The following is a 24739-nucleotide window of genomic DNA, read 5'->3' as shown; positions in this document are numbered from 1 at the left end:
CGGCCCCAGAGACCTGGGAGCCAGAGGCAGAGGGTGTGGGCTTTATCCTGACCAGAGGTGCGTGGCCATGAGTCAGAAGCTGAGCAAATAGGCTGGAGGCTGGGGACCAAGTAGCCAGCAGGACGGACAGTCCAGGAGGGGGTGGAGGCTGGCTCCTGGACCATGTGGCATCTGCAGAGGGGCCAGACACCAGGCAAAGCAGGGCAGAGCTATACAGTGGGGCCAGTGAGAGGCTGTGGACAGAACAGGCAGCGCTAAATGCACGTCCCCAACACGGGGGCTGGGTCTGGCCAGCCCGAAACATGCTGATCTTGGAAGCCAGCACGTCAGACATTCCCAAATATTCCCGACATCCCAGCCACCACCCGCTCCTCACTCCTCCTGTCACCAGTGCCTGGCCAATGGTCGGCACTCAATAAACATTTGCTGAGCAAACGAATGTCCATGCTGATCTGCATTCTTCTCCAATCCCCAGATCCATTCGCTCATTCATTCATTCAACAAGCACTGATTATGACTATATCTAAGGACATAATATGGTCTCTGCCTCTGAGAACCATATGGACCTACTGGACCAGAAAGTTCTAACTTCAGTACAGTGTGGAAGCCCACACTGCCGTCTGCCCAGTTGCTATGGGAACCCTGATGAGGAGCATCTACTGCCGACATGGCTGGGCCAGGGAAGGTGCCCTAAAGCAAGCAGGGCCGGGGACTAAGAGTTTTAAAGCAGATGAGTGACAGGGTCGCATGCGGAGTGTTAAAGAGATTCCTTTGCCGCAGTGAAGAGAACCATCTGGAGGGAACACAGGTGGCTGGTTAAGAGGCCAGAATGCTAGTGCAGGCAGAAGACGACGTGGCCTCATCTAGATCTGTGGCGGGGGGTGGGGGGCAGGAGGAAAAGGGATGGAAGCATCCAGAAGGACGAATGCCAGGGACAGGCATCAGAGGTCATGCTTAGATCTCTGGCTGGAGTCCCTGAGAGAACACTGGTGTCACCTGTTGGGACACAGACGCTGGGAAATAAGAAAGCAGCTGGTGGGACAGTCCAGGCCAGCCTGAAAGACCCTGCATCTGAGGGGCTGAGGGGCGTGACACTCAGGAGAGCAGTCTCACTGACACGCAGGTGGCAGACGGAGGACAAAGTGAAGCTGTGGAGGGGCGTCTGCTCTCCCAGGATGGGCTTAGGGAGGAGCAGCTTGGGAGTAAGCTGAAGGACTGGCTAACTGGCCGGGAAGGAGCTGCAGGAGGCAAAGCAAGGTCTTGGGCAGGTGGTTCATGGAAGCCAAAGGGGAGAGGAAGCTTCCAGAAGGAAGAGGAAGAGACAGTCCGCTGGCGGCTCTGTGAATGGGAGGGGAGGGAGGACAGCAGTTAGTGGTTCTCACGGGGAGGAGGGGGAGGATTCGGGGGACACCTGGTAAGGTCTGGGGGCATGTTTTAGTTGTCGTGACTTGGAAGATGCCCCTGGCACGTAGCAGGTGGGAGCGAGCAATGCTGCTCTACGTCCCACAATGCACAAGATGCCCCCCGCCCCCCCCAATGAGCCAGTCCCCAATGTCAGGAGTGCTCAAGTGGGAAAACCCTGGGCTAGAGGAAGTCGGAGAATCTTAGTGAGGATTCTCTCAAAGAGGATAGACGCTGGAGTGGGTCGGGACGCTGGCCAGGCGGCCCTGAATCAAACAGAAACGGAGATGGCTATTATTTTCACTGCGAGGCGAGAGGCGGTCATGGGCCGAGAGCGAAGGGTGCCAACAGGCCCGAAGTGGTTGCCGTGGGGGCTGGGGAGGCCTGTGTCGCGGGCTGAGCTCAGCTGGGGACTTGATTTCCCGGGGCCCCCGCCGGCCTGGGTTCCCCTGCACCCAGGGCAGGACTCTCTCCAGCCGTCCGATGAACATACCCAGGTGTGGGGTTTCACCAGAGCAGCGTGATGAGGATGGAGAGGGGAATGCAGGAGGCTTTTCAGGAAGGTTCCCTCGTCCAATTTAAGGGGCTGCTGGCAAGATGCCGAGCTGAAATCGAGCCCGGGCTCACCCACTCCACAATGCTCAGTACCCTTTACTTATCTTGTCCAAAGGGAAGAAAAAGTTATCTCTGAACTGAAATAACTTCCAAGTTACTCTTTGCTGCTTTTACCTCCTTCCCGGAACCAGCTCTCTCTGGCCTGATCTCGCCAAATCTAGGTGTTCCTATTAACATAGCTCACATTCCTTTGAAAACCACAACAAGCAAGTAGACAAAGAAGTCGGGAACCACGAGAATGCTGGCAAAATCGGAATGCAAGGCTCAGGAACATCCATGGGGCTAAAAATTCCCTCCCACCAGAACATAAAAGGAGAAAGGCAAGTCTTGTTAGTAGCATAGGAGAATTTTAAAATGACTCTGACCAAGGACTCTCTTATTCAGGATGGCCTCCTGAAACAGGAGAAAGATAATGGCTTCTAGAACATTCTAACACTGTTCAACTTGTGTATTAGCTACAATTCCTATTTAGAAAATGTTTATTAAAATCACAGACTCTCAGAATTGGGAGAGTCCTTAAAAGACTTCTGAATTCAATGCCCCCTGTGCGGACATTCCTCCTCTGTAATTCCCTGTGCATCGGTCACCTGGCCTCTCCAGGGCTCATCCCAGGGACAGGCAGCTTCAGGTTACTGGCAGAAGCTGAGAGGCAATGGGGTACGACAATGGGTACGTGGGGTTCCACGTTACTTTTATGTAGGTTTCAATACAGCAAGATATTATCTTATTTCCTAATAAAGATTTTGTTTTTTAAGTTTTAAATTAGCTTTCAGTGAGACTCAGTCCCACAGCCCAGGGTGGCAGCCAGAGCCTTCCTTGGGGGAACTGCCCATTGGTCAGCTTACCAGAGCAGAGGGGGAAGGGGGAGGCAGGAGGGTGGGAGGAGGGCAGCTCCCTAAAACAATGTTCCTCCAAGGGGAGAAAAGGAAGGAAGTGCTTTGCAGCACCTGGTCTTTCCATGTTTTTCTCCTTGAAATCACGCTCTTAGGGCGGAGGCAGCTCCAGAAGGATGGCTTCCCTGGGTGTCTGCAAATCCTTACAAGGTAGGTGAGCATCAGGATGGGGGAGCCACCATCCCCACTTTACGTCTGGGGCTCGCACATGGAGGCAGCGGGAGAGCGGGGCTTGCAGCTGGCATCCAACTCTGCAGCCTGCCTGCTGACCCGCGGCCCTGCTCCGGCTCCAGGAGAGGTCAAGGTCAAGCTCAGGGTGTCTCAGACGTTCCAGCTGACGTGATTGTGTGACAGCAAACAGCACAGCCCAAGGCCCAGAGAGGGCCGCCCAGGGGGATGCTCCATGTTCTGCCACAGGCCTGACCGCGCAAGGGGACCCGGGAAGGCAGGAACAGGCCTACCTAGGCCAGAGTCCCTTCCACAGGTGGGACCGAGCCAGGCCGGGCTGTCGTTCTCTGGTCTCTTACAGCTCATGGAGCGGTCCTCATTTCTGGGGCGCCCTCATTTCCCTCCCCTCCCACCACCGCACTGTGTATGCACACGCACTCTGTCTTACAATGAACTCCTGGGAACCTACATCCAAACCTCACGCCAGGGTGGTGGCACAGTAGAGCCTGACACATGGCCATCGGCTCAAGGCTGCGGTGCCCCAAGGGACGGCCCCGTGTACCCCTCACAAACCCTCCTGGTTCCTGTACCTGCCACTTTATCCCGAATGAGCTTCGCAGATTCGACTTCACCAATGCTGCTGAACAGACTCCGTAACTCATCCTGGGTCATGTTCTGAGGGAGGTAGTTGACAATTAAATTCGTTCTCCCGATATCATCCCTGCAGTCTTCGGCCATGTGGTCTTCATAACCATTAGACATTGTATTTTTTAAAAATCTGAGGAGGGAGGAGAAAAAGAAACCTCAGGTAAATTCCAAATGTCTGCGGCGCAGAGTATTAAGGCAAAACGAATGACTGGCACTTCGGGTTTTTCCTTTGCAGTACAAGTTCAACTTGGGTCCACACAAAATCACGCACGTGGATGTTTACAGAGGCTTTATTGGTAATTGCCCCGAAACCGGAAGTGGCCAACACGCCTCTCAGCAGGCAAGCGGAGAAACAGACTCCGACTGTCTGGTGCATTCACACAACAGAGGGTTAGTCGGTGACAGCAAGAAATGAGCTATGGGGCCAGCGACTTGGGGCAGCCTCAAATGTATACTGCTAAGTGGGAAAGGCTACACGGCGTCTGGACGTCTGACCCCAACTGTAGGGCACTGCGGAAGAGAGGAGACTCTAAAGCCAGTAAGAAGACCAGTGGTTGTTGGGGGTTAGGAGGGAAGGAAGGAGGGACAAGCACAGCACATGGGATTTTTAGGGCAGTGAAACTGTTCTGTGCGATCTTTTCACGGTGTGTGCATGTTATGACACATCTGTCCAAACCCACAGAACGCACAACACAGAGCGGAACCGTAAGGCAAACTGTCCATGCAGATTCTTCAATCCTAACAAAGGACCACACCAACCACAAGGTGTCGCTGACAGGGAAGACTCGGTTGGAGGAGACGGACCCTTTCTGTAACCCAAAAGCCGCTCTAAAACAAATCAAACCAACTTCAAACTCAATCATTTCTACTTATTAAGGAGCTTCCAAAAGCCTACAAACAGGAGTGGGGAGGGGCTTGGCTGGCTCAGTCAGTGGAGCATTTTTTTTTTTAAGTTTACTTATTTATTTATTTTGAGGAGTGCCTGGGTGGCTCAGTCGGTTAAGTGTCTGGCTTTGGCTCAGGTCATGATCTCAGTTTGTGGGTTCAAGCCCCACGTCGGGCTCTGTGCTGACAGCTAGCTCAGAGCCTGGAGCCTGTTTCAGATTCTGTATCTCCCTCTCTCTCTGACCCTCCCCTGCTCATGCTGTCTCTTTCTCAGAAATAAATAAAAAACATTAAAAAAATAAAGTTTACTTATTTATTTTGAGAATGAGAGTGGGGGAGGGGCAGCAAGAGGGGGAGACAGAATCCCAAGCAGGCTCTGCGCCATCAGCACAGAGCCCTGACGCACGCATGGGGCTGGAACCCATGAACCGTGAGAGCATGACCGGAGCCAAAACCCGACGCTTAGCTGACTGAGCCACCCAGGCGCCCCCGGAGTGTGTGACTCTTGATTTCAGGGCCATGAGCTCTGCAGAGCTTACTTAAAAACAATACAAAGAAACAGCCACAAACCATTCTAGCACCGCAATTCAAGCTCCTGTGCAGTGTCTGGGTTGTCTCTAGAGCCTTCTCTCATCTCTGTGCATACTCCTGGTACAGCTGGGTGCCGAGGAGCCCATGAGGTGCACCGGAGCACCCCGCCTCAGACAGCCTGTCTGGCCTCGGGCAGGCAGACAACGGTTCTCTGCCTCCCTTGACTCCAAAGCGACGGAGGAGCCGGGAGCTGTAGGACTTCTCTACCTGTTAGAGGCGCCTGGTCTTCAGAGCTTGTGGGCTCTGGAAGGCCCTTAGCTGCCTGCAGAAGCCTTCACTTTCAGTGGGAAACATCACAGCACACAGAGATGGCATCAGAGTGGAGTCCAGATCAAAGCAGCTGAGAGCACCAGCATGGCTCTTCTGGGAGCACAACTTTGGGAGCACGATTCACAAGCACTACCTTGCGGCTGCCTCATCTCAGGTGTCCCATGTCCCTGCCTCTAAATATGCAGGCACTCACCCCCACGGGGCTGAAGCGCTATCTCCAAGAAAGGGGCCCTGCAGCCCACCCCTTTCTCCAGATCCCTCTTGCCCAGCCCTGCTTTTCTGCTGGAAAACCCGGTGCCCACTGTCAGGAGCACTCAGCCTTCTTTAAAAATAGCCTTGCCAGCGGTTATATAAAAACCTGAACACAGCTCCCACCTCCCCCCTGAGTCAGCACTGAGAGAGGAGTGAGGTGTCGTGTGGTTTTTATTATTATTTTTTCCTGCCGGAAACATTTGGCTCTTTGCTACCTTCCCACTTCCTAATCTGCTTCCGACCATACACAATGTGCGTAGTCCACTCTCCCAGCATTTCTTTTATTTATCTGAAAATGTTCTATGCTCCTTGTTCTCTATAAAATAGGTTAACATCAAAAGCCGTAAAAGAAATGATTGGAAAGTCAGGCTTCATAAGATTAAGAACTTCTGCATGGCAAAAGGTACCATCTACAGACAAGCAGTGGACTTGGAGAAAATACTTGCTACCTATTACATTATTGAGGTCAGTGGTTCTCAGCCTGGGTGATCTGGCGCCCCCAGGGGACACCAGGCAGGGTCTGGACCGCGTGAGGTGGTGTGCCACTAGCACCCAGCAGGTAGAGGCAGTGATGATGTTAAGCATCCCAGAAGGCCCAGGACGGCCCCACAACCAAGAACTGTCCCGCCCCAAATGTCAATACTCCCAAGGCCAAGACCACTTGATTCAGAACATCTACAAAGTCATAAGAAAAAAGACACATCACTATCAGAGAGTGAACAAAGGACATGAGCCACAACGAATAAATGCTGGCAGCTCAGAGGGCTAGGATGCCATGGAGAGCTCAGATTCATGAATAACGAGGCAAATGCCAAGTCAGAATAGATACCACATTCTGGCAGCCAGACAGAAGACCCCCCCAGAATGGGTAAAAACCAACATGAATAACGATAAGGGGGAAAAACACCCTCACAAACTGTTGATACAAGTGTGAGATGGTACAATCTTTCTGGCAGATAACCTGTAGTGACTAGGAAAAATTTTAATACAAACGCGAGCCTCTGTTCAGAACTGTAGGGATCTGTTATGTGTGAGGAACATACGACCCCATAGCTTGTAAAAGTAAAACACCAGATATCATCGAATTGGTATGAATTACCAAAGATGGTTACATAAATACCAATTTTCAGTAGAAGGCATGGGACCACCAGAATTAATGGACTTATTCATGAAGAACTCCATGAATCTGTTAAAGCATCTGTGCCCATGAGGTTTTAAGATAGATCATTAGCTCAAAAACAAACAAACCAAACAACCACATTTGCTGAAGCCTGAACCAAAGTGCAAGGGTTAACCCTGAAAAATTAAAATACACAAGGTAGTCTGCTCACAAGGTGATTCAAACATTTATCTTCTTTCTTCTTTTTACTTTCTCTCTCCCTCCCCCTCACCTTTGTTCTGAGTTAGGCACCTTACCCTTCTGCCTTCTCCCTCCCCCTTTTACCAGTGATGAACTGGGCAATAATTACCCCATTCTTTTTTTCAATTTTTTTTTAATGTTTTATTTATTTCCAGGAGAGAGAGAGAGAGACAGCGTGAGCAGGGGAGGGTCAGAGAGAGAGGGAGTCACAGACTCTGAAACAGGCTCCAGGCTCTGAGCTGGCAGTCAGCACAGAGCCCGACGCGGGGCTCGAACCCACGAACCGTGAGATCATGACCTAAGTGAAAGTCGGACGCTTAACCGACTAAGCCACCCAGGCACCCCAATAATTACCCCATTCTTATTATTCAGAGTGGAGTGTCCTCTATGCCTAGTAAAAAAGAGGACTTTTTTTTTTTAAGTTTATTTATTTACTTGAGAGAGAGAGAGCACATACACACACAGAAGACGGTCAGAGTGGGGAAAGAGAATCCCAAGCAGGCTCTGCAGAGAGCCCCCCCCACCATGTGCAGCTCAATCTCACAAACCATGAGATCATGACCTAAGCCGAAGCTAAGAGTCGAAGCTAAACCAACCGAGCCACCAAGGCACCCCAAAAAGATGACTTTCTAAAAACAGTGGTTGGCAAACCATGGCCTGTGGACCAAATATGGCCCACCACCTGTTTTTATAAATAAAGTTTTATTGGCACACAGCTATTCTCTTTTGTTTATGTATTGTCTGTGGCTGCTTTTGCACTACAGTGACATAGCTGAGTAGCTGTGACAGAGACCATATGGCCCAAAAAGCTGAAAATATTTACCATCTGGCTCTTTACAAAAGAAGTGTGCTGACCTCTGTTCTAAAATGTAGAAACAAAAAATTTCTCTCTTTAGGGGCACCTGGGTGGTTCAGTCAGTTGAGCGTCCAACTTTGGCTCAGGTCATGATCTTACAGTTCGTGGGTTTGAGCCCCACATCAGGCCCTGAGCCTGCTTTGGATTCTGTGTCTCCCTCTCTCTCTCTGCCCCTCCCCACTCACACTCTGACTCTCTTGCTCTCAAAAATAAACATTAAAAAAAATTTCTCTTAAAAAAAATCTTTTTTAATGTTTTTTATTTTTGACAGTGAGAGAGACAGAGTATGAGCAGGGGAGGGGCAGAGAGAGAGGGAGACACAGAATCTGAAACAGGCTCCAGGCTCTGAGCTAGCTGTCAGCACAGAGCCCAACGCAGGGCTTGAACTCACAAACTGTGAGATTATGACCTGAGCTGGAAGTCCGATGCTTAACTGACTGAGCCATCCAGGCACCTCTCTCTCTTTTTAATGTTTGCTTATTTTTGAGAAAGAGAGTATGCAAGGAAGGGGCAGAGAGAGAAGGAGACACAGAATCCGAAGCAGCCTCCAGGCTCTGAGCTGTCAGCACAGAGTCCGATGTGGGGCTGGAACCCACGAACCTTGAGATCATGACCTGAGCTGAAGTCAGATGTTGAACCAAGTAAGCCACCCGGGCGCCCCTAAACTAATTTTAAAGGTGACAAAAGATGTGAACAAACAACGCATCAAAGGAGACCTATGGATGGCAAAGAGACATGTGAAAAGATGCTCGACATTATTACTTATTAGGGAAATGCAAATTTAAACTACACTGAGATACGATTACTCATCTGGAATGGGAATTGGGATACTCTGAACCCATTTAAAGTGGCTAAGACAAAATAAAACAAAAACAGGCAAACAACAAAAAACAGACAATATCAAGTCCTGGTGAGGATGTAGAGAAGCGGGATTTTCATGCATTGTTGGTGGAAATGTCAAAATGTTACAGCCACTCTGGAAAATGTACGGGCAGCGTCTTGCAGTTAAACACACACTTTCTGCAAGACCCAGCAATCCTATGCTAGTGGTCACACAAGGGAAATGCAAACCTGTGCTCACAACAAACCCCCCACACGAGTGTTTATAGCAACTTGATTCATAAACACCCAACCTGGAGCAGCCCCAACGCCCTGAAAGCCATCCGTGGCGAGGCTACAGGAGGCTGCACAATGGTGCTCTGCTCACCAACAAAAAAGCGCTACTATCCACGCAACTTGAATGAATCTGATACGTTTACGTTTCACGGAGTGAAAAGAAACCCGACTCCAAAGCCACATGCTTCAGGAGACCGTTCTGGAAAAGGCAACACCACAGGGATGGATCAGTGGTTGCCAGGGGCAGGGAGCAAGCAAGGGCGGCACATGAGCACACAGCGGGAGCACCAGGGAGCATTTCTGCTTGGGGGGGGCGGGGGTGCAATGTTCCCAGGCCTTGATTGTGGAGGTAGTAACACAACTCTGTGCATTTGCCAAAACTCAATACTCTACGAGGAGTGAGTTCGAAAATAAATGTTAATAGATTTAAGATGTGAGCCTTATGCCCCAGCACGCTGGTTCCTCCTGATGCCTGAGGGGAGGCTGAGTGGCCTCTGTGGGCCCAGTGCTTGGTCAACCGGCAACAGTGGAGAAACAAACCCCAAGAGCAAGGTGTCTCCATGCTTCAGGGCCGCTCCACCCTGCTCTCCGCATCCCTTCCCCTGACCTTTCCAAATCCACATCGCTAACCCAGCCCAAGCTAGCGGCTGTTGAGCACCAATCTCGGCTGGGCCTTCATCTCTGGCTGACAATCAGTGACTTCCAAGTCACAGCCACTTCTGGCCACCTCGCAGCTCGCCAGGCTGTCCCCTCTCACTGAGCGGTCTCTCCGTGCGTAGATCTCTCCAGGTCAACACGCTGGGCGTTCCCTGTCAGTGGTGTCCCCACCCACTGAGGCTCGGAGGTTTCAGGACTCTGCTCAGGGTCAGTCATCCCTCTGTTAAGAAGCGGTAGGGCCAGGCCCCCAACGGTCACTCCAGAGCAGTCTCCCATGGGCAAAACTAAGGCCCTTCGTGATGGGGCCCCTGGCTCCAGCTCCTCTCCCACCATGTCCCTGTGCCTCTGTGCCGCCTGCTCCTTCGGCCGGGAGTGTCCGCCCTCCCCATCACCTCTTCACTCATCTGTGCCAAGTCCCTCCGGACAACAGGGTGCTCTCGTTCCCTGGGCCCGTACACCATTAACCCAAACCTTTATCAATGGACAAATCAATCAAGCTCTTAATTATTTGCTTTTCACCCACATNAAGCCTACAGTGGTGTCACCTAAGGGCCCCCAGCCAACCCAGGCTACTTGGCAATGTGTAGGTAAGTCATGCAGGCACACATGGCTTTTGGGGGGGCTGGTGGGGGACGGACAGACACTGAGTCTCAGACCCACTTGGGAATCATGTGTATTTGCCACTTTATGTTAAAGGGCAGTTTGAAATTGCACTCACACAGTGTACTCATCCGGTCAGGACCTTACCTTTCTGGGATCGGCCGTCTCATCCCACGGAATCAAACTCAATCATAGGGGAGCAGAAGGGGAAACTTAGTTTTGCAAAGCGATTCCTGCTGATTTGGAAATGTTTCCAGGAACTGCATGCATCATGGAGAAGTCCTGTTTGGATGACCTCTGAGGGTTTTCAGGCCCCCCCCCACCCTCGCAACTGTCTTCAACAAGTCAAGTTGTCTGTGTGATTACAGCAATACTGTTCACATCAGTAGAACTACTACACATGTAGGGAACAGATGTGTGTACTAAAAACTTACACAGGTAATACACGTGTAAAGCAGCAAAGCTAGTTCCCATTATGCCCCCGGGAGAATCCATCTCGTTTATAGGCACCAGAGCAGGCATGCTCAACTTCTCAAGCCAGAGCAAAACTAGAACAGTCAAATATATCCTCAGGCTCAACCTTGACACTTCACACATCACATGATGGGGCCTGGACTCAATTATTTCTAAAGTCCTTTCCAGATGTAAAATTTTGGGTTCTCCAAGGTAAAAGCCTCAGGAATGGGAGGTCACCCAGGAAACACTCTGGATGTCAGAGAAAAAGTGAACATACCACCTGACCTGATCAGAACAGCTCTGCGAGGCGAGGGATTAGGTGAGCATGGTACATATTTCCTTACCGCCCATGGCGGGGAAAGCCACGTGACTGGGCCAGCCAAGGCTTTGTCCCAGCAATTACATACCCGCCAAGCTGAAAAACTCAGGGAAGCAGATCAGGTGAGGCTGGTGTCTGGCCCCGTCCAAGGCTCCACAGGCCTGAGGAAAAAGGACTGGCTCCACAGCACAGCTGGAGTTTCCAGCTTCTTGCTGGCTGGTCAAGGCCACTCCAGGGCTCTCGCAAAGAAGCGCAAAGCAACATGGCACTGCAGGAAGAACTGGCCCGTGGAGTCTGAGCGACCTGAGCTCTGGTACTAACCCTACCGGTAATCAGCTAAACCACCGTGGAGTATGGCACTTCCTTTCCTGGAGCCTCGGTCTCCTTGTCTGCAAAATGGGGAGGTTACCACCTGCTTCGCAGCGCCTAGCACACTTCCTGGCGCTTGGCAAGTGGCCACCTCGCCCGCCTCCAGGTCCACTGAGGAACACTGTGACTTTCTGCCCCTGGGATCCTGGAAATGATCCCGACCTTTGCTGCCGTTTCTAATGGGCTGGGGCTCCACAGAAGGCACAAAGCTCACGCCCGCAGCCGCACGTGTGGAAGACCTGGCTGGTGGTCTATGCTCGCTCACCATCAACCGCACACGCAAGCTCAGGTGGGTCAGCTCTCTCTCAATCTGCCCGCTGCAGACACCAACCTTATTCTGACCCCGCCTCCTTCATTCGTTAACATCTCCTGCTTCATGAACAAAATCAAGGGGAACAGGCACCTCCCTGACCTCCCTGTCTCCAACTGCAGGCACCTCTATATCCTCCCCCCGATTCTTACCCCCCCTTCAAACCTCCTCCTCCCCTAAATTACTTCCTCTGGCGGCAGGACGCATGCCTCCCCTAAGCCATTTCTTTGTCCCCCAAACCTAAGCAGGCAGCAAGTCCTACCAGCGACACGTGGCCCTCTCCCCCATCTCTCTGCCATCGGTTTTGTTCAGGTCCCTGTTATCTCCTGCCTAGACAGACTCCCAAGGGTCTCCCTGCCACATAATTATTTCACACCTGGTCTCTCTAAACCCAACCGGGTCTTCTCCCTCCAAATCACCCGTCTGCCTCCTGCCTCCCCACTTCTGTTCATGGTGACATCAGCCTTGCCCCTGGGTCACTCTGGACTGTTTCCTCATTTGTGAATCTTTCCTGCAGCAGAGAGGTCATTTTCGGTGGGTGGCTGGATCCAGTCACTGCTGCGCCCCCCTGCCGGCCCTCCCTCTCCCAAGCACACAGTGCTGAATGTGCGCCAGGCATAGAACAAGGTACTGGGTACATAAGATAAAGGAACAGTCCCCATCCCAGCCCTTAAATTCAGGCCATTACCCGGCATCTCGTACCCCCAAAGCCTCTTGACCAGTCCGTTCATCTTGGAGTCTCCCCCCAGAAACACAAACTTCCAAGATTGCCTCTTGACTGTGTCCAGAAACCCTCTACCACCTGATCCTGGCATACTTTTCTAGATTTATCTCCAAGTTCACCTTCTGGACCCTCCCCCTGCCCAAACCAGTCCACTCAGGCTTCCGGACTTCTTTGTGCTCCTCTTTCACTCATCCGGGACCGCTGGCTGCACCTGAACACTCCTGCCCACGCCTCTGGTCACAACGACCCGTATGGACACCAGCTCTTTCACCAAACACAGAAACCAAAGCACCAGACAATCATCTCTTTCAACACTCAATGCTGTCACGGCCCGCTGCTTCCCCCTCTTGCTACTTCACCTCCTACATCTACAAAGGCCTTTTCTCCCCAACTCAAGTTAGATGTTCCTCGAGGACGCAATTTCTTCCCCTTCTCCCTGTTCCCACGATGGCGAGTAAGCAGTTGCAATTTATGTTTTTAATCTACAGAAGTATGACCACTGACTTGGCCAAGGCACGCGGAGGCCCTGGGTCAAGTGGGGATGGACAGTGATCATAAAAGTGAGTCCCCCCAACACACGCGGACACGGACAGCGCCTTCTGTCCCCTTCCTGCTCCGCAGCATGTCCACGTATGTGCATTCTATTTCTGGGGCGCTTTCCTGCCTATGTTCACATTCCCAACCACCCTCTCGCCTTCGCCGTTTCTTACTGACCACCATCCCTCTACTGATCACTCAGGCAGGGACCCAGAATCACCCGCTGCTGTCCTCTCTTGCTCACTCATGTCCCACATCTAAATCCCCACGGAGTCCCGTGTCTCTTACACGCCCAGCCACGTCTCAACCCCATCCCCCCTCTTTCCCCACCCCTACAGCTCCGGGTCACATTCACAGCTTTTCCTACATAGAGGGAAGTGATCACCTCCTGACTGGTGTGCTGGCCGTCAGCATTATCCCCCTCCAACTCTTCCTGGTGTGCGCAGATGTGCCTTCTTTACTTTGTGGACTAAAATCCCCCCCTGGCCGGCCTACAGGACAGCACCCAGCCCCTCTGCACCGCAGCCGCACGAGTCCTCTTGCCCTACTTACTTCACTTTTGCTTACCCCCGAAGTACTAGACTCCACGTGGTCCCTGAACAAACCAAGAGGTTCCCACTCCCATGCCCTTGCAGATGCTGTTCCTGCATCCTGCAAAGCTGTTCCCTGTGCTCTGTACCTGACTAACCTCTCCCCCTGCCACACTTCACCTCCTCCAGGAAGCATTCTGTGATCTCCTTTGCCCACCAAGCCTAGGGTAACAGCCTCCTTTTCTGTGCTTCCACACCAGTCAGCATATGCCCCTCACCGCACTTACCATCTGCCCACACATCGTAATAGCCACTGCCTCCCAGAGCCTAGCAGGGGAGCGCTGGTTAAAGAAGGAAAGCAAGACTCACTTCCCTTCTGCAGGCGACTCTCCCCTGGTCTTCCCCTGACTTACAGGCTCCAGTCAGCCTCGCTGCCTCACTACTGCCACCTAGGGGCAACAGGCAGCAACTGCACTTCCCCACCATTCAGCATCTGACTCCATTGAATGGGATGGGGACACAGGCGAGGGCACCCAGTGGATTCTGGGGTGGAGAGAAGGAGAGTAGTGATCAGAGGAAACTTCAGATGCTGAGTGAGCTCTGAGCTGGGCCACATGGCGTAAGGGAAGGATCTCAAGGCGGAGAACAGGACGTGGCAGGCAGTGGGGGTGACAGGCAGACAGGGTCAGAGTTTCCGGTCTAGGTGCAGGTGAAATGCAAAAGGAATGGAGGGTTAGAATGTGCAAGACCTGGGACCCAAACTTTAGCTTTAAAGCCACCTAAAGAGGCTAAAAAAATTAAAATTTCTTCCACCCAGAAACTTTTAAACAGGAGTGACACGATCAGGCCTGCATTAAAAAAGACCACTTCTGCTGGAGCATGAAAGCACGGAAATGGGAAGCGGAGAAAGAGAAAAGCAACAAAACAAGCAGCGAAACGACAGTATTTTCACAATTGTCTCAATTTCCACTTACTTAGTCGTGACCTCACACTCACCAAACACACCCAGACTGAAACTCCGCCTCCTCAAATCCAGTGCTTCGGCATAAACATTATTTATCTCCACATTTTGAGGTGTTCACAGATCTCAGCCTCTTTGTGGTCCCTGAAGTCACAATTTTGTTAACAGATCCCAAAACAATGCTTTACACACAGAAGATGCTCAGCGACAACTGAATGGGATTCCTCTCAGGATCCCCTGGCCCCTTGTGATCATAAAAGCAATAAAATCCCATGGTTAGGGGTAAGGACTTTGAGTCAGAAGACCTGGGTTCAAATTCTGCCTCAGCCACCTTATTGTGCAAGCCTGGTCATAACAAGCGACCCACCTAAGCCTCAGTTTGTCTGTCCTGTAAAGTACAGCAGCATCTATCTCAAGGGCTGGGGATGAAGCTCCATGAAGTGGCAAGCACAGAGCAAACCCTCACTGAACACTGGTGATCATTTATAACTTTACGTATTCAGTGCTTCCCACACTCAGGCCATTGCCAGGAGCTTCCCACACTCTTAAATCCGCACAGCGATGTTTCCATCCCATTTTACAGATGAGAAAACTAAGGCTCCCACAGCTGAATTCGTACAAGGTCTTGGGAGCCTCGGATACCAAGGCATCAGAGATGTGACTGGAGGAACTTTTAGTAAAAGATCATTTAGCCCAGCAGTGGTTCGACTGTGTGTGATACTTTTGGCAATGTCTGAAGGCATTTTTTATCTTCAGGATGGGGGATGGGGGCAGGGGGAGAGGTGGCTGGCATCTAACGGTAGTCAATAAATACTACCGTGTGCATCCTAGATGCACAGGACAGCCCCCCCCGCCCCCCGCCGCCAAACCAAGAGTGATCAGACCCGAAATGGTAGTGACCAGGTTGAGAAACCCTTCTCTGGCCAGATCATCTTTCTCATTTTCCCACTTCTGGAGCAATGGCCATACGGATCCTATGTGAATACTTCTGGTATAAGGGGGGGGAGGGGGGCTCTGTCCCTCCAGGGGCAGCGCAAGCAAAAGTTCTTCCCCGCCTTCCCTGCACACAGTAGGTATCAAACCCACTTCAAGAAGCCTAGCATCAGAGACCGGAAAAGGAAGAGCATCCCTCCCCCATTGTTCAACTGCGTGCAGGTTGTGTTTTCAACACACACACACACATTTTACAAATCCCAACGTCCCACGCCCCGAAAACAGCTTTGTTAGAGATGGCGTTCAAAAAATAGATGTTCTCCTAGGGCTCCCATACATACCGAAGGGTATGCACACTTCTAAAAGGACCTCGGCTCGGCCGCGGTCCTCTGACTACGACCACAAAAGAATCTGTAGGATTTCCCCGGGGAGCGAGCCCGCGGGCCGTGACCTCTGCGCGCTGGAGGCGCTCACCCTACTCCCTCGCCTCGGGCTTCGCTCTCCCGCCCCCGGCTCCTCGGCTCCCAGGACTACTAGGGCCCCGGCCACGGAGCCCGGCCGCCAGGCGCGTGCCCACGCCGTGTCCCCCTCCCCCGCCCCTCGCGGCGGCTGAGGAATCCGGCCCGGGGCCTGGCGCCNNGAAGGCGGTGGCCCAAGAGCCGCGCCCCTTGCCGAGCGCATGCTGTGTGACCCGCGCCTGTTTTTCCCGCCGCAGCCCCGCCAGGTAGGAATGGTCAGCGCGCCATGGCTGTGGGGACAGGACCCGGGTTCGAATCCCGACCCCGACGTTTCCGCACTACGTGCCGTTGGGAAGGGACTGACGTCACTTCTTCAGACCTCAGTTTCCTTATCTGGTATGGCGAGGAGGTGGGGCATGGGAAGTGGTTAGCCTTCCATCAGCGTTGACTACCAGAGTTAACGGGTTCCCAGAGGCTCAGTTCTGCAGTTAGTCTTTAGAGTTTTATTGAGTGTCTACTATACGCCAGTCACTTGTATCGGCAGCGAAGAGGCAAAAATTTAGCCACAAATGTTAGCCAGGTGCGTGATTTAAATTTTCTAATAGCTGTGTTAAAGGAAAATTAAAAACAGCTACTTTTAACGATGTCTTTTATTTCAGGGTGTGCAAGATGTTCCTTCTACATGTAATCAATATAAAAACTTAGGAGATCTTTTATCTTTTACGTTTTTTTCCCCCCACAACTCTCTGAAATCTATGTTTTACAGGTACGGCCCATCTCAAGTTGGACTGGCTACGTTTCAAGAGTTCAGCAACCTGGTGGCTCCTGCCTTGGGCCCTGCAGTGCCAGATGGGGAGACAGAAAAGGAATCAAGTGGATTCCGAAGCAAGTGGTGGAAAGGGGTAAGAAGAAACGTACACTGGAGAAAGAGAGGGTGGGGGATGTGGCGGTTTCACTTTGAAAGAGGGAGGTGGGGAAGGCTGAGAAGATGGCATGAGCCGAGGGATCCTGGGAATTGAGCAAGTAATGATTTGTTTACCTGTCGTTTGTCTGGTAGAACTTCCTGCCGTGATGGGCATGTACTTGATCACCATGGGCTAATGTAGTAGCCACCAGCTCCACATGACTTTTGGGCACTTAACATGTGGCTGATGCCACTGAAGTTTTGAATTTTCAACATACTTCATTCTTCCTTAATTTAAATCTAGTCCTGTAATAAACAAACTCCTGACACAGAGCTTGTCATGGATGGCATAGATTTGATTGAAGGGTAGCATGGGCTCTGAATGTAGTGCTGAATCTTCATGTGCGTTCTCCTGTGTGACCCTCACAAAAGCTCTGTGAGATGGGAGTTTTCATCACCGTCGCCATGGTGAAGATGGAAATTGCAGTTTGCAATTTACGGAAATATTTGGAAGTACAGAATTACCATTTTCCCCACACCAGTTTTACCCATGAGTAACATCTTTCTTCATTCAACGTTTTTTATTATTGAGAGACAGAGCATGAGCAGGGGAGGAGCAGAGAGAAGGGGAGACACAGAATCCGAAGCAGGCTCCAGGCTCCGAGCTGTCAGCACAGAGCCCGACGCTCGAACCCACGCGGGGCTCGAACCCACGAACCGTGAGATCATGACCTGAGCCAAAGTTGGATGCTTAACCGGCTGAGCCACTCACTCAGGCGCCCCTCTTATTAGTGACATCTTTCATTAGCACGATGCATTTGTTATGATGAATGAACTCATACTGATACATATCAACCGAACCTCATACTTCATTAGATTCCCTCGTTTTTTTACTTAACATCCTCCTTTCTGCCCAGAATCCCGTGCAGGATAGTGCAGGATACCACATTACTTTTAGTTGTCGTCCTGGTCCTCTCTCTCTCTGTCTCTCAGTGTCTTTTTTTTTTTTTTTTTTTTTTTTTTTTTTGGAGATATAATTGGTATGTGACACTTTAGTTGTAGATGGGCAACATAATGATTTGACGTATGTGTATATCGCAAGATAATTACTACAGTTAGTCAACAGCCGTCGTCACCCCTAATTACGAATATTTTGTTGCTGTTGTGGTGAGAACTATGATCCCACTTGCTTAGCTGTCCTGTTTCTTTAGACTCCTCTTGGCTGTGGCAGATTCTCACGTTCTCCTCGTTTTTGATAATTTTGAGAAGGACTGATCAGGTATCGTAGAATGCTCCCCAGTTGGAAGGTACCCGGTGTTTTCCTCGTGGTAAGAACGGGACAGGCTTTGCGGGGAGGAAGACCACAGATGGAAGGTGTCGACTCTCATCACATCCCATCAAAGGTATGTACTCCCAGAATGACCCGTGCCTGTTGCTGTGGCCTTGATCGTGGGCCGAGGTAGCATTTGTCAGGCTTCTCCACTATGAAGTTACCCTCCTCTCCTTTTCTGTGCTGTGTACTTTGTTGTTATTTTTTGTTATTTTGTTTTTTAATCTTGATTTATTTTTGAGAGTGAGACAGAGAGAGACAGAGTGTGAGTAGGATAGAGGCAGACACAGAACCTGAAGCAGGCTCCAGGCTCCGAGCTGTCAGCACAGGCCCTGACGCGGGGCTCAAACCCACGAACCGTGAGATCATGACCTGAGCCGAAGTCGGATGCTTAACCGAATGAGCCACCCAGGGGCCCCTGTGCTGTGTGCTTTGGAAGAAAGTCACTTTGTGCAGCACACACCTGAGGAGCGAAAGAGTACATTCCCTTCCTTGAGTGAGGTATCTGTGTGCACTGTGTGGAGTTCTTCTGCATGGGAGATTTCTCTTCTCTCCCTGATGTATCAGTGTATTCGTTATGTAACTATAGCAGCATGGCCTCTGGATATTTATTCTGTGCTCTGGGCTATAACCCAATACTAGTTTATTTTGGTCAAATTATTCTAGCTTCTGCCGTTGAGTGTGCTTTCAGTCGGCTCCTGTGGCTGCTTGACGTGCTCCCGTCTATGTATGTGGTTTGGGGTTTTTTGGTTTTCTTGGGGGCCCTTCCTTACTCTCCGGTACTGCAGGCCGCTCCAGGCTTATCTCATGCGTCCCCTGCCCCAGTCCTAGAATCAGTCAGTTCTCCCAGCCTGGTTCCTTTCTGTAGAGAGTGATGTTAGAAACCAAGATCTGGGCACTTGGAATGCATGTTGCTCCTGGGGTGTCGTTTCTTTTAGGTCGTCAATAGTTTTTTGTTTGTTTGTTTTTTAAGTTTATTTTATTTATTTGAAAGAGAGAGAATGCGTGAGCAGGGGAGGGGCACAGAGAGAGAGAGAGAGAGACAGAGAGAGAGAGAATCCCAAGCAGGCTCCACACTGTCAGCAGAGATCATGACCTCACCCAAAATCAAGAGTCAGACATCAATCGGCTGAGCCACCGAGGTGCCCCCTAGGTCATCAATGCTTTTTAACCACCCACAGTGTGCCTGGTGCCAGTACTCAGCCCTGGGGATACAACAGTGACCATGCTAGAAGGGGCATCTGTCCTCACGCAAGTCCCAGTCAAGCTGTGGGGACAGGCTTAAGAGGGTAACTCCAACATCGACTGGGTGTGCCACCTTGCGAAAGTTCTTTAATCTCTCTGAGCTTCCGCCTCCCTATCTGTGAAATAGGGGTGTTATAATACTTTGTGAAGGCACTGGGAGAATTAGCTGAAATCACCCACTTTTGGAACCTTGAGAACAGAGTGCGGCTTGAAGTACTTCTTCAGTCCTATTGTTGTGAACAGTAATCAGAAATCGCACGATTACCATCGCTATAAAATCACAAAATAATTACAACCTGCAGGGGTTCAGAGCACCAGCCAGGCATGCAGCGGGAGAACCTGACCTCATTTTGGAGTGACCAGGGGAGATTTTCCAAGTCATTGGGATTACAGCTGAGGCAGGAGGCAGAGGTCACCAGGCAGACAGGGACAGAATGTTTCAGGCAGCAAGAACAGCAAGTGCAAAGGCCCTGAGGCAGGCATGAGGCTGGCACACTTGGGAACTGAGAAAAGGTCAGGGGTGGAGACGGGGTCACGAGAGGAGACTCATGGGACTGGAAGGGGCAAGTCACACAGGGCCTGGTGAGCCGTGGCAGACCGAGACTCGGTCTGAAGAGCGAAGCAGGTGACTTGTCCAAAGGCACATGTTTCGTAGGGGACAGTCAGGATTGGAACCCTGGTCAGCTTGGTCTCAGAGGTCTTTGTTTTCTTGGTCTGAATTTAAGATAGGAACTTCTCTCTTTGGAGTTCTGTTTGTTTGTTTTCTTTGGGGTTTGGTAAGAAGCATCAGTCTGGTTTCTAAGGGTAGGAATCTGAGTACACTCTAGCTGCCGAAGTTCTAGATTGTTCTTGCCGTCACTTTAAGCTCAAGTTCTGAGGACCCGTGAGGTCAGGAGACCCAAAGATGACTTAGCTTGCATCCCCGCAGGAGGGGACGACACACAGACGTGTAAATCCAGCCAGGGCGACAAGGGGTAGGCACACACCCCATGTATTCCGGATGGCAGCGTCCACGCTGGAAGTGGCAGTGGGAGCATGGGGGTCGTGGGGCTTCTGGATGGAGGGGCCCGAAGGAACAAAGGCCGGATCTGTCCCGGGGGATCTGTTAGGAAACAGGAGCCATCAGGGGCACTGGGTGCAGATCGTGAGGCGGGACCAGACGTCAGTCTCCAGCTCCAGAGGCGTCTGGCGAGTCCGGCAGTGATTGCATTGTATCCCGCGGCCCAGAAGCTGCCACATTACAGCTCAGCTCTTCCCACACCTGCTTTTGCACAGCCTGCAAGTGAAGATGGTGTTGCCACGAGGGGCTCCCTGCTGCCTCAGTCTGTGGGTCTCAGGGTCGGGAGTTCAAACCCCGTGTTGGGCGTGGAGCCTACTTACACAACAAAACCAAACACGAGAGCAGAGTAACATCTTGTGACATAGGAAAGCTACGGTCTAGGTGTCCCCATCAAGTCTGATGGTGACGCGGTGACGCCTGTTGTCTGTGTGTGGCCCACGGCTGCTCTCGGGCCCCAACAGCGGAGGTGGATTTGCCCGGGCAGGGCCTGCCTCACGGCCGTGCAGACTACATAATCTCACAGGGCTCTGCCCTTCTGGCACCGTCTTAAAATTATTTCTTTTTTTTTGATGTTTATTTTTTGAGGGCGAGAGAGCGCAAGCTGGGGAAGGGCAGGGACAGAGGGGGAAACAGAGAATCCGAAGCAGGCTCAGCGCAGAGCCCGCCGCAGGGCTCGAGCTCCTGAGACCATGACCTGAGCCGAAATCAAGAGGGGGACCTTAACCAACTGAGCCACAGAGGCGCCCCGCTGTTTTAAAATTCTTAATAATCCATGAATGAGGGCCCCCTCCTTTTTATCTCGCGCTGGGCCCTGAAAATCGTGTAGCCCGTCCTGGTACCAGAGGCCAGACAGCCCACAAAGCCTGCAGTATTGGCCACCAGGCCCTCTTCCGGAAAAGCGTGACTTCTCCTGTCATGGACGGAACAGCAGCCTCCAAGGGTGTCCGTGTCCTGGGCTCCTGGCGCCTGTGTCTGTGGGACCTTACCTGGCAGAGGGGACTTTGGAGATGGTATTAAGGATCTAGAGGGGGGAGATGACCGTGGATGATCCGCATGGGACATGTCATCACAAGGCTCTTAAGAGCATCAGAGTCCCAGAAGATGATGCGATGACAGGGGCCGAGGACGGTGATCGCACGGCCGGCCCTGAAGGTGGGGGAGGCGCCGCGAGCCACAGAACACAGGCCGCCCCTAGAGGCTGGAGGAGGCCGCAGGGCTCCCGGCGCGTCCAGGAGGGCCGCAGCCCTGCCGCCACCCCCATTCTAGTCCGGTGAGACTGCCAGCAGAGCCCGGAGCTCCAGGACGGCGGGAGGATAAACGTGTGTTGTTTCGGGCCACCAAGATTGCAGTCATTCGTGACAGCCGCCGCAGGGAATTCGTGCACCTGTCATGGGCAGTGAGCTTGTAAAAGGATTCTTGTAGCCAAAGAGAAATCAATCTGTCTGTCTATCTATCTATCCATCCATCCATCTATCTATTATCTATCTATGTTAATTTTGAGAGAGAGAAAGAGAGAGGGAGAGGGAGAATCCCAAGCAGGCGCCGTGCTGTCTGCGCAGAGCCTGACAGCCTTCATCCCACGACCCTGGGATCACAACCTGAGCCAAAATCAAGAGTTGGACGTTTAACCGACCCAGCTGCCCAGGCACCCCCAGAGAGGATTTTAGATGAGAGACCGATTTTGCTTGTTTGCTCTCTTGAAGGAAGCAGCCAGAGGCAACGGTGGTGCGCACACTTCCGAGCAGGGAGACGTCGCATTGGGAAGCTGTCCGGACACCCCGGGGTGGGGGCGGGTATGGAGGGAAGGACGGCACAGGTTTGAGGGGTGCGATCAGCGGGAGTCGGTGACCAGTCAGATGTGGAAGGGAAGCGGCCTGATTCATTAGATGTGGGGAGGGCTGTGACATCCAAACCGTTCACTCCCAAGGTGGGTGGCGGCTGTCGTGGGGACGTCCCCTGGTCAGCTCCTGCAGCTGAGGCACCAAGGTACTCATTCTGAGAACAGAAGCCGGGCAGGCCTGGACAAGCCCAGAGAACCTTCTGGCACTCGTGCACTTCACAGTCCCAACTCCAGTCTGATTCCATCCTGAGCACCGAGCAGCTCCGTTGTGCTAAGAAACAGGAAGCTGTGTTTCTTCTCAGGCAGTAGCATTTATTTTCAGGTGAGCAGCGGTGTGGAGCTCACGTCCCTGGTCGTTTCAGAATCAGAAAACCAGGTCGCCCAGGGTGCCGGCTCCTTCTGGGCCTGGGTCCCCATGGTTCCCCGGCAGGCACCTTGCTGGCCCGGAGGTCCAGGCCCTGGAGCACGTGCAGGAATGCGGCCTTTGAGGAACCGCCTGCTCACGGCTCCCTGCGCCTTGCTCTGCTTCTCAGTGAAAGGCAGGGGGCGCCACCCGCTCAGGAACACATGGGGACTGGCCAGGCACCAGCCTAGAGCCCCACAGAGCAGCGAGGGCCCCACTTCCCATCTGAAAGCCATGGCTCCTCGACCGCCACCTCCTGAGATAGCGCAGGTCACTGACCTGGATGAGCTTGGCAAGTTTTCCAGAATGATCTTTCTGTAGCTGACCGGCCGTAAGCAGTTCGCTGCAAGAACAGCCCTGGGCGCCTTATCTCTCATCAGGTCAAAGGCTAGGAAAGGCCCTGCAGCTCTGGTCCCCGGGGTCACAGGGTGGCCTGGCTTCCCCTGTGGTCCTGGAGGACTCCTGAGCGTGATTACTTTCACTTCTAGGTGTACGCACTCGGTCACCCGCAGTTCTGTGGTCACACAGCCACTGTTGCTTTTATTTTTCATTTTTAAGATGTCTGATTTTTGCTTTCCGTGCAGAACAAGTTCCCTCTCTTGCTTTGCCTGTAAACGTGTCATGNAATCTGAAGCAGGCTCCAGGCTCTGAGCTGTCAGCACAGAGCCCAATGCAGGGCTCGAACTCATAAACCGCCAGATTGTGACCTGAGCCAGTCAGGTGCGTAACTGACAGAGCCACCCAGGCACCCCCCCCCACCCTTTTTTTTATTTTAAGTGAAAACTCTGGGGTTTCTAATATATTCACAACGTTGTGCAGGCATCACCACTATCTCATTCCAGAACATTTCTTCATCCCAGGAAGACACGCGTGCCCTTTGGCAGTCACTCCCCACCTCTGGCAACCCCTCACCTACTTTCTCCATGAATTCGCCCATTCTGATGGCTTCGTATAAATGCAGTCATGTCATATGTGGCCCGTGTGTCTGGCTTCTTTCACTGAGCGTCATGAATTCAGGGTTCATCTGCAGTGAGGTGTGAGTTGATTCCTAATAGCCGAGTAATATTCCACTACATGGAAACGTCACTTTTTGTTTGTCCATCATGTGGTGGACACGGGGGGCTTTTCCCACTTTTTGGCTATTATAAATAATGCTGCTGTGAACATTCGCAGATAAGTTTTCTTTCTTTCTAATGTTTATTTTTGAGAGAGAGAGAGAGACAGAGGGCGACTGGGGGAGGGTCAGAGAGAGAGGGAGACACGGAATCTGAAGCAGCTCCAGGCTCCAAGCTGGCAACACAGAGCCCGACTTGGGGCTCGAACCCACGAACCATGAGATATGCGAATATATGGTTTTTTAAATGTATTTAGATCTTTTTTTTAATATTTACTTATTTTGAGAGAGAGGGAGGGGCCGAGAGAGAAGGAGAGAGGATCTCAAACAGGCTCCACGCTGTCGGCAGAGCCCGGTGCAGGGCTCGATCCCATGAACCCTGAGGTCATGACCTGAGCTGAAATCAAGTTGGATGCTTAACCGGCTGAGCCCTCCAGGCACCCTGTGAACATATATTTTCCATGCTCTCGGGTATGTACCTGGAGTGGAATGGCTGGGTCATGTGGTAACGCGATGTTTACCTTTCTAAGAAACCACCAGACTGTTTTCCCCAATCTGTCTTTATAAATGATGGGGCGCCTGGGTGGCTCAGTCGGTTGAGCATCCAAATTCGGCTCGGGTCATGATCTCACGGTTCGTGGGTTCGAGACCTGCATCGGGCTTTGTGCTGACAGCTAGCTCAGAGCCTGGAGCCTGCTTCAGATTCTGTGTCTCCCTGTCTGCCCCTCCCCTGCTCACGCTCTCTCTCTCTCTCTCTCTCTCCTAGAAATAAATAAAAATATTAAAAAAAAATTTTTTTTTTTAAATAAATGAAATGGAGGCCTCATGCTTGTCCGTCGCCGGCGGGGAGCCAGTCTGCTGCGACATTTCTCCAGCCTCGTTCTTCACCCAGTGACCCACAGGGAGCAGCCCAGGGACTTGCGTGTTCGCCGTA

General features: G+C 51.9%; 1 protein-coding gene and 2 long non-coding RNA genes across 4 annotated transcripts in view; 2 read left to right on the top strand and 1 right to left on the bottom strand.

The window, feature by feature from the left end:
* The window catches only part of ELAVL1 (ELAV like RNA binding protein 1), a 37379-nt gene extending 21448 nt beyond the window's left edge, over nucleotides 1-15931 (bottom strand). Inside the window, exons 1-2 of the mRNA XM_077745686.1 lie at nucleotides 15926-15931; nucleotides 3668-3855 (exon numbers count right to left, since the gene is read on the bottom strand). Coding sequence (XP_077601812.1) covers nucleotides 3668-3839 — 172 coding nt within the window. The 5' untranslated portion in view covers nucleotides 3840-3855; nucleotides 15926-15931. The remainder of the gene's footprint in view (nucleotides 1-3667; nucleotides 3856-15925) is intronic.
* Nucleotides 15932-16091: 160 nt separating this feature from the next.
* LOC144216350 (uncharacterized) lies at nucleotides 16092-17147 on the top strand. Of its 2 annotated transcripts, none has more exons than XR_013330657.1 (3): nucleotides 16092-16175; nucleotides 16676-16811; nucleotides 16967-17147. It is a non-coding gene; the product is annotated as an uncharacterized LOC144216350 (long non-coding RNA). The 2 variants fall into 2 exon arrangements; XR_013330658.1 differs by lacking the exon at nucleotides 16092-16175 and adding an exon at nucleotides 16297-16489.
* A 6175-nt stretch (nucleotides 17148-23322) lies between these two features.
* LOC144216351 (uncharacterized) lies at nucleotides 23323-23727 on the top strand. The gene is made up of 2 exons (XR_013330659.1): nucleotides 23323-23411; nucleotides 23511-23727. It is a non-coding gene; the product is annotated as an uncharacterized LOC144216351 (long non-coding RNA).
* Nucleotides 23728-24739: the final 1012 nt, after the last annotated feature.

Source organism: Crocuta crocuta, unplaced genomic scaffold (genome assembly GCF_008692635.1).
Source record: "Crocuta crocuta isolate KB4526 unplaced genomic scaffold, BGI_CrCroc_1.0 scaffold650, whole genome shotgun sequence".
Lineage (NCBI taxonomy): Eukaryota > Metazoa > Chordata > Mammalia > Carnivora > Hyaenidae > Crocuta > Crocuta crocuta.
This window is presented reverse-complemented; position numbering and strand designations above follow the sequence as displayed.